The sequence below is a fragment of the Hemiscyllium ocellatum genome, chromosome 23 (assembly GCF_020745735.1).
Source record: "Hemiscyllium ocellatum isolate sHemOce1 chromosome 23, sHemOce1.pat.X.cur, whole genome shotgun sequence".
Lineage (NCBI taxonomy): Eukaryota > Metazoa > Chordata > Chondrichthyes > Orectolobiformes > Hemiscylliidae > Hemiscyllium > Hemiscyllium ocellatum.
Genome location: NC_083423.1, coordinates 39,745,359 through 39,764,691, shown reverse-complemented (window position 1 = coordinate 39,764,691; position 19,333 = coordinate 39,745,359). Strand labels below are relative to the sequence as shown.

Sequence of the window (19,333 nt, the reverse complement as noted above, 5' to 3'; positions counted from 1 at the left end):
TCACTGCTGCAACCCTCATCCATCCTTGTTATCTCTGGCTTTGATGACAGTAACACACTGCTTATAGGATTTCCATCTTCCACACTCAATAAGATAATTCATCAGAAGGTTATTTGCAAACATCCTAATCCTTGCCAAAGCCTGTTCACTCATCACTCCAGTGTATGCTGACGTTAACTCTGTTTCACAACCACAGTATGTTTCAGCTGAGATGATCCTTGTCAAAAGGAACTTGTTTACAACACACTCACGCACACATCCTCTCACAGGCATATAATCCGTCACACTCACACACACATACACAAGTCTATGGGGTAGCTTTGCATTTGCAGGTTTGTATTTGCAGATACATTCTATTTTGTTCAAAAAGCACACAATCTGTGGGCAGGCAGTCCATGTGACATTTTATAAATTCCTACTTTGGAAATAGAACCAGTCTGACTCAAGGTTGGGATACAGACAGACTCTAACCTCACACCCTTAATACACTGTCTGAGCTGAGATTTCACATTTTTTAATAACACTTGAAGTTATTTTGGGACTGTGACTTGAAAGAAGTTCTGGGATTCACATCTTAATCAACCGAAACCTGCATCCCCAATCAAAGTGATTAAACACTTAATAACAATCTAGGATTATTCAATACATTGCATCAGTTGTATAACACTTCGATCTGTTACTGTATATTCTCTATTCTACAATTCTGCCTCACCAGCTACCTGACGAAGGAGCAGCACTCCAAAAGCTTGTACTTTCAAATAAACCTGTTTGACTATAACCTGGTGTTGGGTGATTTTTTTAACTTGGTCCACCCCAGTCCAACACCGGCACCTCCACACCTTGTTAAGATGAAGCCAGCCCAATCAAACTGTTAACTGTTTTGCTCCACAGATGAAGCCTAACCTATCGAGCTTTTCAGTATATTTTCATTGTATTTCAGGTTTCTAGCAGTATTTTACTTCTGACATACAGCAATACATTTTCAACCAGAAACCAATTTTAAATCCCTCAATGCTCTGTTTCCTTCCTACTTCTGTAATGCCCTCTAGCCCTACAACATTCAGACCTCATCCAATTCTGATCTCGGTCTACCCCTGAATTTATCATCATTAGCCTTCCATTGACAAGATCCAAAACTCTGGAATACCCTGTCCATTCCTCTCTCCTTTGTTTGCCTCATTTAAAATACGTCTTCGAGACTACCTCTTCTGTTTTTAATCTTCTGCCCTAATATCTCTTTGTTGTCTTACTTCATTTGCTAATTGTTGTGAAGGGCTCTGGAACATTTTGCTATTTTAATGGTTAGTAATAAATGCATGATATTTATTTTAACATGAATATGAATGAATATGAGATATGATACTTAAGTGGAAAGAGAGCTAATGTAATATTGTCAAGTATACGCAGTCCCATAATTGAGAACAAAAAGGAACATTCTACATATGTCAATCATTAATTCAAATTATAATGTTAACATAATGTTAATTCGGTAAATGATAGCCATCAAATGTTTTGAAGCCAATGCAAATGTTATTGTAATTGACCAAGCAAAACTGCAGTAACATAGACACAACTTTTCATTAAGAACAGAAAAACACAGGAGGACAAACAGCCCCTTAAGCATGCACATTCAACAAGCCTATGGATGATCTAGCATAGGCCTCATCCCCTCTTTCATGTTGGTTCATCATAGCCCTCAACTCCCCTTTCAAAAATATATCTACCTTTCTAAACAATTTCAGTGATCTAGCCTCCATAAATCTCTAGAGTAGAGATTTCCAGTCTCACTGGGAGAAGAAAGTCTACCACATTCAGTTTAAAATGAGGGGTCCCTTATTCTGTAACTGTGTCGTCACAGTGCAAACATCTCCCCAAACATCAACTTATTAGATTACTTACAGTGTGGAAACAGGCCCTTCGGCCCAACAAGTCCACACTGACCCTCCGAAGAGCAACTCACCCAGACCCATTCCCCTACATTTACCCCTTCACCTAACACTACAGGCAATTTAGCATAGCCAGTTCACCTAACCAGAGCAGCCGGAGGAAACCCATGCAGAAACAGGGAGAACGTGCAAACTCCACACAGACAGTTGCCTGAGACGGGAATTGAACCAGGGTCTCTGGCGCTGTGAGGCAGCAGTGCTAGCCACTGTGCCACCGTGCCGCCCAAACTCTGTCAAGATCTCTCAGCAATTTTTTTGTCTCAATAAGATCACCCCTCAGTCTTCTAAACTCTAATGAATAAGACCGAACTATAAAATTTCAAAGAACTCTTACAGTGTGGAAACAGGCCATTTGGACCAACAGATCCACACCAACTCTCCGAAGAGTAACCCACCCAGACCCATTCTCCCACCCTATTACTCTACATTTACCCCTGACTAACGCACCTAATCTACACATCCCTGAACACTATGGGCAATTTAGCATGCCCAATCCACCTAAACTGCACATTTTTGGATTGTGGGAGGAAACCGGAGCACCCAGAAGAAACCCATGCAGACACGGGGAGAACATGCAAACTCCCACAAACAGTCGCTAACCATTGAGCCACCGTGCCACAATGTTTCCCCATTCTTGATAAATCACATCCTTCATCTCAGGAATCAGCCTAGTGAATCTCTTTAAAACTGCCCCCAATGCCAGTACATCCGTCCTTAAATACAGGGTCCAAAACTGTGCACAATACTTCAGATCAGGCCTTACCAACACCCTGTACAGCTGTAACCAGGCTTCCCAATGTTTAAACCTCAACCCCAGCCCCCCACCCTCAATGAATTGAAGGTGTGAGCTTCCCTGTGTGAGGCTGTCTGTGCCACAATGGTCAGACTGATTCTAATCTAAAAAACGGATTTATAGAATCTTACATGGATCCATATAGTTTTTGAGCAACATAAAATGTAATTCTGCAAATACAAATTCACCCCACTAACTTCAAATCAAATCTTTCCTTCTCTGGGAACTTTTCTTATTGTTATCCTTGCGATGTTTATGGTGTCCTCCACTGTGAAGGATAATGTAAAATACTAGATTCAATTATCTGCCATTACCCTGTTCCTTTATCAATTGCCCAGTTGCACCCTCTAAGGATCTCGTACTTACTGAAGCTACTTTTTTTTATATACAGTCGATTCTGATATAACACAAGAGTTCTGTTCGTGTGTGATCTTGTGTTAAGAAAATTGCACAATAGCCATGCCATTTAACCTAATGGGACCAGAATCACATTATAGCCAATACAGGTAATTATGCCTTAATTATAGGTTGCTTCATTGTAGGAAAGATGTAGAAGCTTTAGAGAGGGTGCAGAGGAGATTTACCAGGATGCTGCCTAGACTGGAAGGCATGTCTTATGAAGAAAGGTTGAGGGAGCTAAGGCTTTGCTCATTGGAGTGAAGAAGGAAGAGTGGTGACTTGATAGAGGTGTACAAGATGATGAGTGGCACTGGTAGAGTGGATAGCCAGGGATTTTTTTCCCAGGGCAGAAATGGTTGTTACAAAGGGACATAATTTTAAGTTGGTTGGAGGAAGGTTGAGGAGAGAAGTCAGAGGTTGGTTCTTTACACAGAGTAGGGGGTCTGTGGAATGCACTATCAGCAGTGGTAGTAGAGTCGGATGATTGTAAAACGTAGGGTATGTTTAATCTTGGAGTCGGATAAAAGGTCGGCACAACATCAAGGGCCGAAAGGCTTGCAATGTGCAGTACTGTTCTGTGTTTCTTCATGCCTCTGTAATTGCCCTTATTAAGTTGAGGACAGTAGTTTAGGTTCGAGCTGCTATCAATCAAACTGAATTTGAAATTCAACTATGTTGTGGTGGTCACTAATCCCAGAGGATTCTTAACTACGAGATCTCTTATTAATCTTACCTCATTATTCATGCACCTAGGCAATATTTGATGCATCTAACACATCAGCACAAAAATAAAGCTCCCTCTCACTGATGAGACAAAAATGCTGCATTAGCAGAGAAAAAAAAACTGATAATAGAACAGGTAAATCACCAAAATCTAAATATACAACGACCATGATGAATATAATGGGAATTCAGCCAAGTAGGAGCTAATGTTTCCCCAGGTTTGGTCTTCTGCTCTGTTCTTCATCACAAAGAATGATCCTCCCTCAATTACTCCCTCAATGATCCCCCCTCAATAAATTGATAATCAAAGTAACAATGGAAGATATTCAGAATATTTTGCTGACAGAAATAAATATCAAGCCCAAATTAATGTTGTCATAAAACTTTATGGTTACGGTTAAGCAGACTGTCAACATTCATACAGGATAAATCTTAACTACTCAGCTCAGTTAGAATTAAATATTGGGCTGAATCTGACTTTCTGTGGCTAAGTCTATGTTGCATCAATATTTTTGCAGGTTGTCAATGACATCTCTCGTACGTTCCTTCATCATATCTTACCAAACCTATTTCATTAATTATCTACTATGCCCCCATCGCATCTCTCATGTCTGATTTCTACGCCATCTTATCTCACGCCATTCCCAGAACAACATGATCATCGGTGAATATCCCAGGGCTCGCTGAAATCCCTTGCATCCATGCCTTCTTTAAAAGCTCAATGTGTACCTGGACAGATTCTGTCAGTCCAGAGCAGCCCTGCACAGTTCCTGAGATGTGGCTGGATGCGTCAGTTAAGGGGGTGGGCGATATCAGCAGGCTCCATTGTGACAACGATCCTGGAGGCCCTGCTGAACAGGGTGCTGAGACTGCAAACCTGCTCCGAGGTTGACACCTGGGTTAGAGTACAGGCCACTGTCTGGAGGAATACCCAATACAGGAGGAAGGAGGACAATGACCTTGTCCATCCACCAGGTTAGATTTTACAATCTTCTCCCCAATATCGCACACTCATTCTATCTCTGCTCCTGTATGCACGTCTCTAAGACTCATCATACTCTACTATTCTCACTCCTGTCTGCAGCATCTTTGTTCACACACTGTCACCAACAAATTTAAGTTCCCTCTGTGCTGCCTTACTCACTCATTCGGACACCTCCCCACTTATACCAACATCTGTGACATTCACTTTGGTCTCACACAATACCTTCCTCTACATACTGGGTGAGAAAGGATTAAGACAAACTGTGTATTGCCCATCATTTGACTCCTCACTCCTAAGGAGTGCAGCATCATGACTCTGACCGCCCCGAGCAGTCAACTGACTGAGATCAGAAGCTGCCCTTGACTTACTGCGCAAGGTTCGCCCGAACAAAAGCTACTCCCCTGGACTGGACTGTGGTCCTGCTGACAACCATCCTGGCTTTGTATCTACAACAAATGGCACAACAAAACAGTCGTAATATGAGCCTTTTGGTTGAGGGAGCAAAGTGCAAAACGGTGAGACAATGCAAGCCAAGGATTCTGAATGTGATAATTCGGAGGAGCTGGTGTTGGACTGGGGTGGACAAAGTTAAAAATCACACAACACCAGGTTATAGGCCAACGGATTTATTTGACAGCACTTGCTTTCGGAGCGCTGCTCCTTCATCAGGTGGTTGTGGAGTATAAGATCCTTGGACAGAATTTATAGCAAACATTTACAGTGTGATGTAACTGAAATTATACATTGAAAAATACCTTGATTGGTTGTTAAGTCTCTCATCTTTGAGAATGGGCATGTTGGTTTCAGTTCCCAGAACGTTTTTAAAATTAGAGTCTCAAATGAAATTTAACAGTAGGTGCCATGTTGGTCCAGATAATGTATTAAAGGTGTGAGGTGCCCTGTATGAGGCTGTCTGTGTCCCAACGTTCAGACTGATTCTAATCTAAAAAAAATTACAGAATCTTACGTGGATTAATGCAGCTTTTGAGCAAAATAATATGGAATTCTGCAAATATAAATTCACCCCACACAGCAGACACAGAGAAATTTATCAGATGAATGAGACTCCGGGAATTCTTTCAAGTTGCCAGCAGTAATCCCAATGAGCCCATCGAGGAACCGGAACATCATCACAGGGATCCGGAGAAGTGTGACCAAAGGAGGAGTCAACTTTGACCCCACTGGAGGGCCGCTGCCCTGAGCTTGACATGTATGCTCAAACCGTCAGGAAATATATCAATGCCAGAGTCATCAGTCGTACCCACAAGGTAGAGCAAAGCATCACCCGATCACAATGCAACGCTATCCATGGTCTCAAAACCAATCACAACATTGTCATCAAACCAGCAGGTAAAGGAGGAGCCATCATCATTCAGAATAGAACGGACTACTGCAAGGAAGTGTACCGACAACTGAACAACCAGGAACACTATGAGCAACTACTAACTGGTCCGAACAAAGAACACACCCGTGAACTAAACACATTGATCAGGACTTTGGATCCAGTCTTTCAGAGTTGCCAACATGCTTTCATCGCATGTACTTCCCGTGTAGGCAACTTCTACTGCCTTCCGAAGATACACAAAGCCAATACCTCAGGATGTCCTATCGTATCAGGCATTGGGACTCTGTATGAGAACCTCCCTGGCTTTGTCGAAGCTTCTGTCACGACACTACAGATCTCTTACAAAAACTCTGGACCCACGGACCAGTCAAACTGGGAACATTCCTCGTCACAATGGATGTTTCAGCACACTACACCAGCATCCCCCACAATGATGGTATCATTGCAACAGCCTCAGTACTCAACACCAACAACTGCCAATCTCAAAACACCATCCTACAACTCATCCGCTTTATCGTCGATCACAATGTCTTCACCTTTGACAACCAGTTCTTTATCCAGCAATGGGAACCAAATTTGCACCTCAATATGCCAACTTTTCATGCACAGGTTCTCTACACAGGACCTCCAACCAGCACTGAAGCTGAAAATGTGTTGCTGGTTAAAGCACAGCAGGTTAGGCAGCATCCAAGGAACAGGAAATTCGGCGTTTCGGGCCAGAGCCCTCCTCCAACCAGCACTATACTTCAGTTATATTGACAACATTTTCTTCCTCTGGACCCATAGCGAGGAGTCACTGAAACAACGAGTTTCACCCCACCATCAAACTCTCCATTGACTGCTCTCTGGTATCTGATTCATTCTTCGACACGTATATCTCCATCAAGGATGGGCACCTCAGTACCTCACTCTACCACAAACCCACAGACCTCATGATGCTACACTTCTCCAGCTTCCACCCGAAACATATTATAACAGCAATCCCCTTCAGATAGGCCCTATGCATACACAGGATCTGTTCAGATGAGGAGAAACATGACGAGTACTTGAAAGTACTCAGGAATGTCCTCATAAGAATGGGGTATGATGCACAACTCATTGACTGCCAGTTCCAACGGGCCACAGTGAGGAATCGTAATGACTTCCTCAGGAGACAGACACGAGCTGCAACCGACAGGATCACCTTCGTTGTCCAGTACTTCCCAGGAGCCAAACAACTACGCCATGTTCTTCACAGCCTGCAACCTAAATTAATGAGGATGAGCACCTCGCCAAGACCTTCCCCACACCTTCATGTCTCACCTTCAAACAATCACCAAACCTCAAACAGATCATTGTTTGCAGCAAACTGCCCAGTTTTCAATACAACACCATAAAACCTTGTCACAGTAGACACGGCAAGATGCGGCAGAGTGTTGACACAGATACCACCATTACGTGTGGGGACGTCTCCCACCATATACATGGCAGGTACTCCTGTGACTCGGACAACTTTGTCTATCTCATACGCTGCAGGCAAGGAAGCCTTGAGGCATGGTATATTGGTGAGACTGAGCAGAGGCTATGGCAATGGATGAATGGACACCACATAACAACCAACAGACAGGAGTGTTCCCTCTCAGTTGGGGAACACTTCAGTGGTCAGGGACATTCGACCTCAGACTTTCGGGTGACCGTCCTCCAAGGTGTACTTCAGGACAGGCAACAAAGCAAAGTGGCCAAGCAGAGGTTGATAGCCAAGTGCGGTACCCATGGGGATGGCCTCAACCAGGACCTTGGGGTCATGTCACACTACAGGTGACCCCACTGCACTACACACACACACACACACACAAGTTTGTGGGGTGAATGTTTACTTGCAAAATTACATTTTATTTTGCTCAAAAACTGCATGAAACCACATAAGATTCTGTAAATCCCTTTAGAATCAGTCTGAACATTTGGGGCAGCACAGTGGCACAATGGTTAGCACTGCTGCCTCACAGCGCCAGAGACCCGGGTTCAATTCCCGCCTCAGGTGACTGACTGTGTGGAGTTTGCACGTTCTCCCCGTGTCTGCGTGGGTTTCCTCCGGGTGATCCGGTTTCCTCCCACAGTCCAAAGATGTGCGGGTTAGGTGAATTGGCCATGCTAAATTGCCCGTAGTGTTAGGCAAGGGGTAAATGTAGGGGTATGGGTGGGTTGCGTTTCAGCGGGTCAGTGTGGGCTTGTTGGGGCACAGACATTTTCATACAGGGCACTGCACACCTTCAATACATAATTCATTCTCCTATCTTCCATGTGCCTATCCAAGAGTCGCTTCAATGTCCCTAATGTGTCTGACTCTACTACCATCACTGGCAGTGCATTCCATGTACCCACCACTCTCTGTGTAAAGAACCTACTTCTGACATCTCCCCTAAATCTTCCTCCAATCACCCTAAACTTATGCCCCATGTGATAGCCATTTCTGCCCTGAGAAAAAGTCTGGCTATCCACACTATCTATGCCTCTCATCATCTTGTACAACTCTATCAAGTCACCACTCATCCTTCTTTGCTCCAATGAGAAAAGCCCTAGCTCCCTCAACCTTTGTTCGTGAGACATATCCTCCAAGTCCAGGCAGCATTAATTCCCTTCAATTGGCATCTTGTCACTGCCAAGAGAGAACTTCACCATGCCACCTGTGGTCAACATAAAAGATGAAGCAAGCTCACCATCACCTTCTCAAGGGCAAGCCAGCAACACCCATGTCTCACAGATGAATAAAAAGAGGGCTCTGTCGCCCAATTTTGCCACACATTTTGCCATTGCCCACATTGTTCAGAACCCTATCGGATTCTGCCCATCAATTCTGACCAAAACCAGAAGAATGGAGCATCCTTCACATTGTGGTAGAAACAATTCAAAGCGTTTGTTCTTTTTTTTAAAATGAAAAGCTGAAAATTGAACACTTACAATAATTTTCCAAATAGAAACATTTTTTAAACCTTAAAATTTGAACTTTAAGTTATTACATGTATTAAATACGTGAATAAATCAAATTACTTTTTTATCGCAACCAGTAACTGGGCATTCCAGTTGGGTCTGACCATCTTTGGTGAATTGGCCATGCTAAATTGCCCGTAGTGTTAGGCGAGGGGTAAATGTAGGGGTATGGGTGGGTTGCATTTCAGCGGGTCGGTGTGGGCCTTTACACAGAAGTAGGTGGGTACATGGAATGCACTGCAAAGTTTTGGGTCTATTCTTTAGGCCTATTGTGGAGTCTTTTGTGCCTGCCAGAGATTATGTGAGGGCAGAAGAATGGATCCTCCCACAAGGAAACGGAAGGTTGCAAATGAAAACTGGGGCCTGTGAAATATGCATCTTTTAAGATGGTCTTGGTGGGGGATTTCCACTGAGACAAACCATTCAGGGAGTTTCCTTAACCAAAGGACTCAAGCAACATCCCATGGGATAGGATGCCATCCAAAACCATACCGTGATTCTCATTGTCCCGGTATTTTGTGTGATTGGTTTATTATCTGATAAAGCATGGAAGAAGCAGGCAGTGCAGGAATCCTTCTGGAGTGTGGCATTCTCACACAAGCCTGCTGCTGCAGGACACCCCTTCAACTGGCCAGTTACAACACTTTGACTACAGCATTATAAAAGTCCAAATGAATAGTATATGCAGAGATAATGCAATTTTAGCTCCTTGTTCATGCAAATTGGGACTGCACATCAATGAAGCTGCATTTATATTTGGAAAATTATGGTAAACTCTTTATTCACCTAATTATATATAAGGTACAAAATATAGCTATTCTGGATTAGTTAAGTGAAACAAATCATGTGCTATGCACAGCTTAAACATGAATGAGTATTCTGTTGCATTTTGCTGCAGTTGAAAACTCCAATGTCCAGTTGCCCTGCCACTGCAGAACACAATGCAAATCAAAAATGCCAGAGCACTGTGCAATTTGTGTACATTGTTACTTTAATGAATTATTCAGGTATGCCCTGGAGCTAGTGGGACATGAATCCCTGGGTGTTCTGGCACAGAGGAAGGGTCACTAAGTCTGCCACAAGACACATTTTATATATGTATTCTGATCCAAAATGTGTTCCAATTATCTCTTCAGCAAGTTGCTTAATTTATTGTGGGTTGAATAACTTGAGCTAATCACTGTAATGAATATTGGATCATGAAAATTTGGTCATTGCTTCCATGATATGTTTTAATTAAAGACCAGCCTGCACTCGATCATTCAATTACAAATGATGTCTTTTGTCAAGGGGAATGGGAAATTAGGTTTCTAAGTAAAAAAAGCTGTAATGTGTTGTGAGCCCTAATGTAATAATTACCAAATATGTTTATAATATTAAGGAGAATTCACAAGTTAAGGAAAGCAGCCAGATACTCAACACAAAACATTTGCCTGCAAATAAGTGATAAGGAGAATGTAGTTTCACAGAAATTAGTACTTTGCCTTCCTAAGCAGACTTCATTCCTCAGTTTATCAGTCTTCTCAGATGCTTCACACTGGAGAGTGTTCAACAGAGATCTACCAGGATATCGCTAAGAATGAAGGGTCTAAGTTATAAGGGTAGGCTGGGATTGTTTTTGTACTGGAACTTAGAAGGTGGAGGGATGACTTTATAGAGCTTTAGAAAATCATGGGAGGCATGGATAAGGCGAATGGCAAATTCCCTGGGGTGAAAGATTTCAAGACTAGGATGCACATTTTCAAGGTGAGAGGAGAAAGATTTAAAGAAGACATGAAACACAATTGTTTTTACACAGAGAGTGGGGTGTGTGTGTGCGTGTGCGTGTGTGTGTGTGTGTGTTCGTTCAGGTTATGGATACAGTTGCAACATTTAGAAGACATGTGGATAAGTACATGAATACGAAAGGTTTGAAGGGATATGGACCAGGTGCAGGTAGGTGAGGCTAAGTATAGCTTGGGATTATGGGTGGCATGGACAGATTGGACAAAAGGTCTGTTTCCATGCTGTATGACTCTATGACTTCACAAACAAAATAAATGGCTAACAAAATAAAATGGTTATGAAGACATTTAAGCAAAAATACTTTATTAAGGAAGACAGATGTAGAAAGTTGTGCAGGGCAATGTTCAGAGCAGCAACTGCACAGCACAAGAACTGAGATCAGGTCTAATCTTGGATATACAGCTGTCGGCAGATCCAGAGAAAGACTGAAATAGGCAACATAAGAAAATGGAATGTACAGAGCCAGCAGGATGATCAATAGAAAGATGAGCAGTGAGAGTTGGTACAGCCAGGAGTTTAAGAATGATACAAAATGAGCAAACATGAGACCAAGATTTGATTTAGTAGAAAAACCAACAGCAAACAGGATGGCTTCAAGTGAAATGGCAAATTATGTTTTTAAAGCTATATTTACAACAAAGTGGATAATTCAAATTATAAAATGGGACAAAATAGTATAGGGAAATCAAGAATTAGCAATATTAACAATTGCTATTTATTAGCAATAAATTGAAGATTAAATTCTGAATTAAGGACTAGGGATGGAACCAATCATTAGTCAATCATTGGACGATACATAAAATTTAAGAGTTCGAATTTTACGAGACACTTCAGCCAAATGGGACATATCCTAAAAGCTTCAAGAAAATAAGAGAGGAAAAAGACATAAATGGCTTTGGCTAATGTTCCTCAGTCCCATAAATACTGGAGGCAGTACTTACAGACTGCAGAACAATAAATATCATTCTGATATTTTAAAGGTGGGCACAAGGTATTAACCTTGCAGTTACCTATTGTCCAAATATCATTACAGGAACAAAATGGACAGTAAGAAACTAAATTAATTTCAAGAGCTCAGCAATGGTAAGAAGTAATGAGTTCAGAATCAGGAGCAACCGGCTATCCGTCACATCTCACGATGCCTACATGAAGAACTACACCTCAACTTCTGGATTCGACGTTGAGTTCAACAATTTCAGACCATGAATTCTCTCCTTCATTTGGATTTCTTTATTTTTCCAAGTGCCAGTTTGTATTTTGTTTTCATCTGGTTACTTTTGCACAGAGCTGCCCTTTGTTATCCTTTCAACACTTACTCCGGACAATGCTCTGTCACTTCACTAAAACAACCGTCCAAGGCTCTTTTATCATTTAATCTCCAACATCCTCGAACTGAGCCCTAATGTCACACTCCATCTTCTGTAAACTTCAGCCCCTTATAACAAAAGGAGGGATAAATTGGCCCCCTCTTTTCAAAATCTCTGGGTTAGCTTCAACAAAAACATCATGTGTCAAAGCTATCCTGATCTCCAGTAAAAGATTAAGACCCAATTATAAAGATTTCCTGAGTGAAATAAATAGTAGTTTTAGTATCTGCTGAACTGAGAAAAAATAATATCAATGCAACATCAAGCTCACATGCACAGTAATATGTTAAAATGGGGTATAAAAAGATGCAAGTCATATACAGTTTACAGAAGTAATGCAGAGGGCTAAGGACATCCTTGTGGTGTAGTTTTCAGCTAAGATGACAGTATTTTAGTTGACGTCTTGTGTTCTCAGCAGTAGTGAAGATTACAGCTATCCTTTGAGTTCTCAGTGTTCAAAGCTGTTCTGCCCAAAGTGCACATGACAACATGTTAGCAGGCAGTGTTTATGACACTCTGCAGTATTCAACTTTATAGACCCACATACAGTTGTCTTTGTCATCAGTAAGGTTATAAGTTTCAGTACATAATTATTTTTACCATCTCCAAGACATTGACTTTCCAAGTTTCTGCTGATTTCTTGAGACCATTAGATAAAGCGGCAGAATTAAATCATTCAGTCCATCAAGTCTGCTTTATTCATTCACAGGATGAGGGCATCACTGGCCTGGCTAGCATTTATTGCCCACCCCAAACTGCCCAGAGGGCAGTTCAGAGTCAACCAGATTGCTGTGGTTCTGGAGTCACATGTTGACCAGAGCAAGCAAGGATGGCAGTTTCCTTCCCTAAAAGACATTAGTGAATCAGATGGGTTTTCTGACCATCTGCAACAGATTCATGAATATTATTAGACTCTTAATTCCAAACTTCTAGTGAATTCAAATTCCACCATCTGCCATGGCAGGAATTGAATCCATGGTCCACAGAATGTAAAGTGGGTCTCTGGATTAATAGTTCATTGATAATACCACTAGACTATCACCTACCTTACCCTAAGCTGATAGGTTTCTCAATACCATTCTCCTGACTTCTCCCTGTAACCCTTGATTTCCTTAACAAGCAAGGAACTATCTCTCTTCTAAATACAATGTGACTTAGCCTCCACAGCCATCTACACAATGAGTTCCATAGATTCACCACCCTCTAGCTGAAGAAATTCCTCCTCATCTCAGATCTAAAGGGCCATCCCTTCAGTCTGAAGTTGTGCCCTCAGGTCCTAGCCTCTCCTACAAGTGGAGACATCTTCTCCACATCCACTCTACCCAGGCCTCTCAGTATTGTATAAGTTTTAATCAGATTCCCTCTCCTCCTTCTAAACTCACCTGCCTTTCTCCTGTTCCGAGTAAAGTCTCCTAAATGTTCTGTCCCTATTGGACCAGGCTGCCTAAGGAATTTAAGCTACCAGATGTGATTGCTTAAAACCAGCTTCCCAAAGCCCTGGATTTGCAACCTTAGGTGAATATTTCTGAAATGGATCTTTTACTTCCATTTCTGGAACCAGACCTCACACTGCCCATTCATGATGATGGCAACGCTTAATCTGAGCTTTTTCAAACTTTTCCAGTGTGCATCTCAATGCCATTTTAGATTTTCTATGGTCCACCAGGAATTATAAGCTTTACTCACTTCCTGGTCTAATTCAAAGAGTCTGGTCTGGTAAATATACTAGTTGCAGTCAATACTGACAGGCTAGACATTGTTCAGAGACTGAAAGGATAGCTAGGCATTAGGTTTCACTCCTTTCAGATTCTGAACTGCTCTGTCCACATGTCTATATAACACTATCACAGTGGTGATGCTTATGGCATTTCCCAGTTTAATGCTCTCAGATTTTTTCCAGACACAAAAACAACAGAGGGCATTTGAAATCCAATAATATTTTCATCTTTCTTGTGACACCACTTAAGCTCTCTGGTCCACATCCTATTCTGCATCTAATTGTGCTCACCTATCACCCCCTCCGTTGTAGCCTCATCTGTCCCAAACTCTAAAATCTTTTCCAGTCATACACCTTCATATATCCTATCGCCATACATCATCTCTGCTCAACTCTGAGAGCTCTTCATTTCTTTGACATATTTATTTCTGCACTCCACTCTCAACACTCAATTCCTGTGGCTGTGTCTTTAGCCAATCAGGCTCCGCATTCTAATTCCATCCTTAATTCCCTCTCCTCCTTTAGGTCCCTCCAAAATTCCTTTCTTGCGTTTCTTAGCTTCTGCACCCATTTTTAATCCAATTTTGCTACAGTAAATTCACCTTTCTTCTATATTAAAGGCATCATGTAAATACAAATTACTCTGTGTTTGCTAACTTAATAACAAGGACATCAGTTGTGAGGAATTTTGAGATGTCTTTATAATGTCAATAACATTACATAATTAAAACCTCATTCTTTGTCAGAAGCTGCTATTACTTAAAACCTACAAGACAGAAATACATTTGGAAGCTCTCCTCCAGTGTATCAATGACAACGTGCGACGGCTTTAAAGCAGTTTGACAGGCTTACACAATAAGATGCTTTGGTCATTCATAGCTACATCTTTAATACGATAGCAAGGCATTCCACTCAGAGGTTCCTAAAGCACATATCACCAGAGATTGTGCTTCCAGCTAGGTTTCACCATGTAGCTTATAAAACTGGACACTGTGCTCACTCCTGGCAGATGCTGGAATTGTTGAAACCTCAAATTTTGTCTATAATCTGACAACAGGGAGATGCCATTATGGCATTATGTTAATTCCCTTAGCAACGATGAAGATACGCAAAGCTATTTGACTTAACACTTTTTCAACGAAGCAGCAATTAATCACAAGGCAAATATTGATGCCACATGGTCTTATGCAAATATAAACACTTTTTGCAAGATAACTCATCGTTGACTGCACAATATTAAGTGAAAGAAGAAAGCCTACACTTTTGATTGCTCAGTTTTACAGTGTGAATGATCTGGCATCTAGGTCAGAACAGACCCAAAATGTACAACAGTCTAATTCCTGACTGATAATATTGGCATTGCAAGTGCTGGATTTCATTTTTGCAGCAAAATGTACTTCTGGACTAAGATTCCTCCAAGGACCAGTTGGAAGGCCACTCCATGTAAATAGCCGCCCACTTTACAGACATGCCACTGCTTCCACTTCATCAATTTTAATAAGTCTCTGCCTGTGTTGGCTAAGATACTATTCACAATTCTGCCAACCCAAATCCCACCTCCTTTGTTATGTTAGGCAACACATGGCACAAATTAAAACCATCATCTTCCTTTTCTCATTTTTAAAAATCATACATAAATATTTTGTGTGTCACATAAGAACATGGATTAATTAACACACAGACCTCCTCCATTGAGAGATAGTGCTTCAAATGAGCTAGTAATGCAGGTAGGATAGTTCATGCTAGACTGTCTTTGTATATCACTTTGATTGAAGAAGGAATAAAGGAGCTGAACCAAAGACAAAGATGGCATTAGTTACAAATAGCAAGGAATCAATTGGCACCACCATTGTAGTAGACTTGGACTGAAGTCAGACAGTAAAAAATAAATCAAACTCCATTCCTCCTATCAATAAAAGAACAAAACTGAGTGATACCTGCTTCACATGTCCAAAATATTAGCATTACCTAAATAAACTCTGGAGTTTCATAATGTCAGTGCTATTTTAATCTAGTGATTTGTATTTGTGAAACATTAGATTACTATTTGCAACCTATTTATTTAGCAGCAACAATAGATAAGTCACACCAACTCAACTTACCTGAGGTCGGATAACTTTTTCAATATTTTTCAGTGCTGTATCTGGGGACGGTGGTGAGCAATCCGGGGTGGGACCTCTACTTTTCCTATGATGACTACCCTCTGGTGCCGTAACGGTTACTTGTGGGGCAACCTCTGCAATAAAATAAGTTATTTACATGCATTTGAATCAAGTCTTCACCAGCTTTATTTTTTCACACAATTTTCTCATACAAGTCATGAAATCACATTGAAAATGATTTATTGTCAACTGTTAACCACCCACTGGCTTTGCAAACTGACTCTTTCCCAGAATTAACAGATAGTTCAAAGATCATTCCAAAGTGATTTCTCTATTTAATGATTGAACACATCTTCTGGTCTATGATCCCTGAATAACCTTCAATACTATAACATTTCCTCTAGCATAGAATCATCGAGACGTACAGCATGAAGCACATTAAGAAACATTTTTGTTAAGATTTCTCAAAAACCGAAAGTTAATGTAACATTTGAATTATAAAAGAATATATTGCATGGCACATTCTGATGGCAGAGAATTCCTAGAAGGACTCAGATTCCCACATTCATTTTCCAGTGTCAAGCCATGAATACCATTAAGATGATACAAAGTATACAATATATAAGGGGGGGAATGTTCAGGCCACCTAATTTACTTGACTACGTAGAGTCATAGAGATGTACAGCACAGAGACAGACCCTGCAGATGTTAGAAACCTGAAGCAAACACAAAATGCTGGAGAAACTCAGCAGGTCTGGCAGAAATAGTTAACATTTTAAGTCTGGTATGAATTTTCAGAACCAAAGATGAGTCATACTGGACTCAAAATATTAACTCTGTCTGCCTCTCCATAGATGCTGCCAGGCCTATTGGGTCTCTTCTGCACTTGATTGCTTGGCTTGTGGACATGTCCTGCTCAAATTATTTATTTCAGCCTTCTCTGCAATGTCTTTGCCAAAATACGTAAAACCTTCTCTTTCAAATATTTTATCAAATTTCCATATACACCATGCTAAGTACCAGTTGACATCAATAATACACTGTACCAGAGGCAACACAGAAGCTTAGTGGTTAGCACTGCTGCCTCACAGCACCAAGAACCCGGTTTGACTCCAGCCTTGGGTCACTGTCTGAATGGAGTTTGCACATTCTGCCCATGTCTGCGTGGTTCCCTCTGGGTGCTCCGGTTTCATTCCACAGTCCAGAGACTTGCAGGGTCGGTGGATTGGCCATGCCAAGCTGCCCCGAAGTGTCCAGGGATATATAGCCGAGGTGGATTAGCCATGGGAAATGCAGGGTTAACAAGGATGCAGTCACAGTGAAATCTGTGAACTCAGGTGATCTAACAGTCAATGGGACATTATGTTGGGGTTAGAAGAGAATTGCTGACTCTAAAGGTAGCACTACAAAGTTGAATGATGGAAAAATGAGAATGGATTAATGAGTATGTTGAGGATCAGAGGAGATTTAAGAGACCTATCTTTCAAATAGATTGGATAAAGTCTACAATGTACTTTAGTGAACATGTTTATGGAAAGAACAGTGTTGATAACCATTCCCTGCAATCTCAAAATCTTCCATTTGTCTATTTGTAGAAATGTACATGTTACGGTCAGTAATAATTTTTAACCTTGTGAGAATTTACATCAATCATTTGACAGATTATTGAATCTTTCTGACATTGAACACATTCCAATAACATTTTAAGGCAAAAAAAACCCAAGTCTTTTCATCTCTAGTTTAAAAATGACAGTTATAAACTGACTGTTTAAGGGGAAAAAAAACACTTGCATTCATCTGATAGTTCTCACAATCAGATGTCACGTCAAAGTACTGCATAACCAATTAAGTAACAATGCTCTTGTATACAAGATGTTGAGGAGGGGGAAATTCTGTTCATAACGTAATAGACCATAAGAAATAGGAACACAAGTGGGCCATTCAGCCCCTTGCGCCTGCTCCACCATTCAACGGGACCATGGACCGACCTTTAATTCCCCAGATGCACTTTCCTGCATATTCCCTGTAACCTGGATTTCCCTACTGATCAAGAATCTATCTGTCTCACAATATTCACAAGGACACTGCCTCCACAGTTCTCTATGGCAAGGAGTTCCAAAAACTCTCAACCTTCAGAGAAAAAATTCCTCCTTAACTCAGTTTTAAATTCTGATACTGTTCCCTCTTGTCCTAAACTCTCCCATGAGGTGAAACATCATCTTGGAATTTATCCTGTCAAGCTCCTTAAGAATCCTATACGTTTTAATAAGATCACCTCTCATTCTTCTAAGCTCCAGTCAGTAGTGTCTCAGCCTGTTGAGCCTTTGCTCATAAGACAGTCCCTCAATACCAGGATTCATCCAAGTGAACTTTCTCTGAAGGGCCTCCGATAATATATCTTTCCTAAATAAGGGAACCAAGACTGCTTGCAGTACTCCGAATGTAGCCTTACTGCCACCTTGTAAAGCTCCTGTTTTCTGCAAATCAGCCAATTCTCTGTCCATGCCAATACCTACCTCCAACACCATGGACTCCTATTTTAAAACTTAACTTTTTGTGAAGTAACTTGACAAATGCCGTCTGGAAGTCCAAATACAACACATCTACTGGTTTTCCTCCAAACACTCTGGTTGAGATTTCCATGAAAAACTCATGAAGCCATGCTGACTCTGCGTGATTCGATTATGTTCCTCTAAATGTACTATTATTATTTCCTTAATACTTGATTCCATCATTTTTCCAACAATAAATGTTAGCCTAATCGGCCTGTAGCAATCCACTTTGGATCTCACTCCTTGTCGAATATGGCTGTCACATTGGCAGTTCTCCCATTCTCTGGGATTTCTTCAGAATCCAAGGATTTTTGGAAAATAAAAACTGATGCATCAACTATGTTTGTGGCCACCTCTTTTAGAATCCGAGGAGGCAAACTATCAGAATCAGGGGACTTAACTACCTTTAGCCCATCAGTCTGTCTGATGCTATTTCTTTAGTGATGGGCATGCTACAAAATTCTTCCCATCTTCCTTAATTTTAATAAAGTATTCAAAGTATCTTCTGCTGTGAAGACTGGTGCAAAATATCTGTTTAATTCCTCTGCCATTTCCTTGTTCCCCAGAACTATCTCTCCAGATTCATGTTCTAAGGGGCCTATGTTTATTTAGAGATCTCTCTTACATTTTATATACTTAAAAAGGCTCATTT

The 19,333-nt window shown here is 41.1% G+C and overlaps 1 protein-coding gene across 9 annotated transcripts in view; it reads right to left on the bottom strand.

Moving 5' to 3' along the window:
- anks1b (ankyrin repeat and sterile alpha motif domain containing 1B) overlaps nucleotides 1-19,333 on the bottom strand; it is an 815,114-nt gene that overhangs the window by 186,826 nt on the left and 608,955 nt on the right. For all 9 annotated transcript variants that reach the window (XM_060842911.1, XM_060842914.1, XM_060842910.1 and 6 more), the window contains one exon: nucleotides 16,130-16,263. In XM_060842911.1, the coding sequence (XP_060698894.1) occupies nucleotides 16,130-16,263 (134 nt within the window). The remainder of the gene's footprint in view (nucleotides 1-16,129; nucleotides 16,264-19,333) is intronic.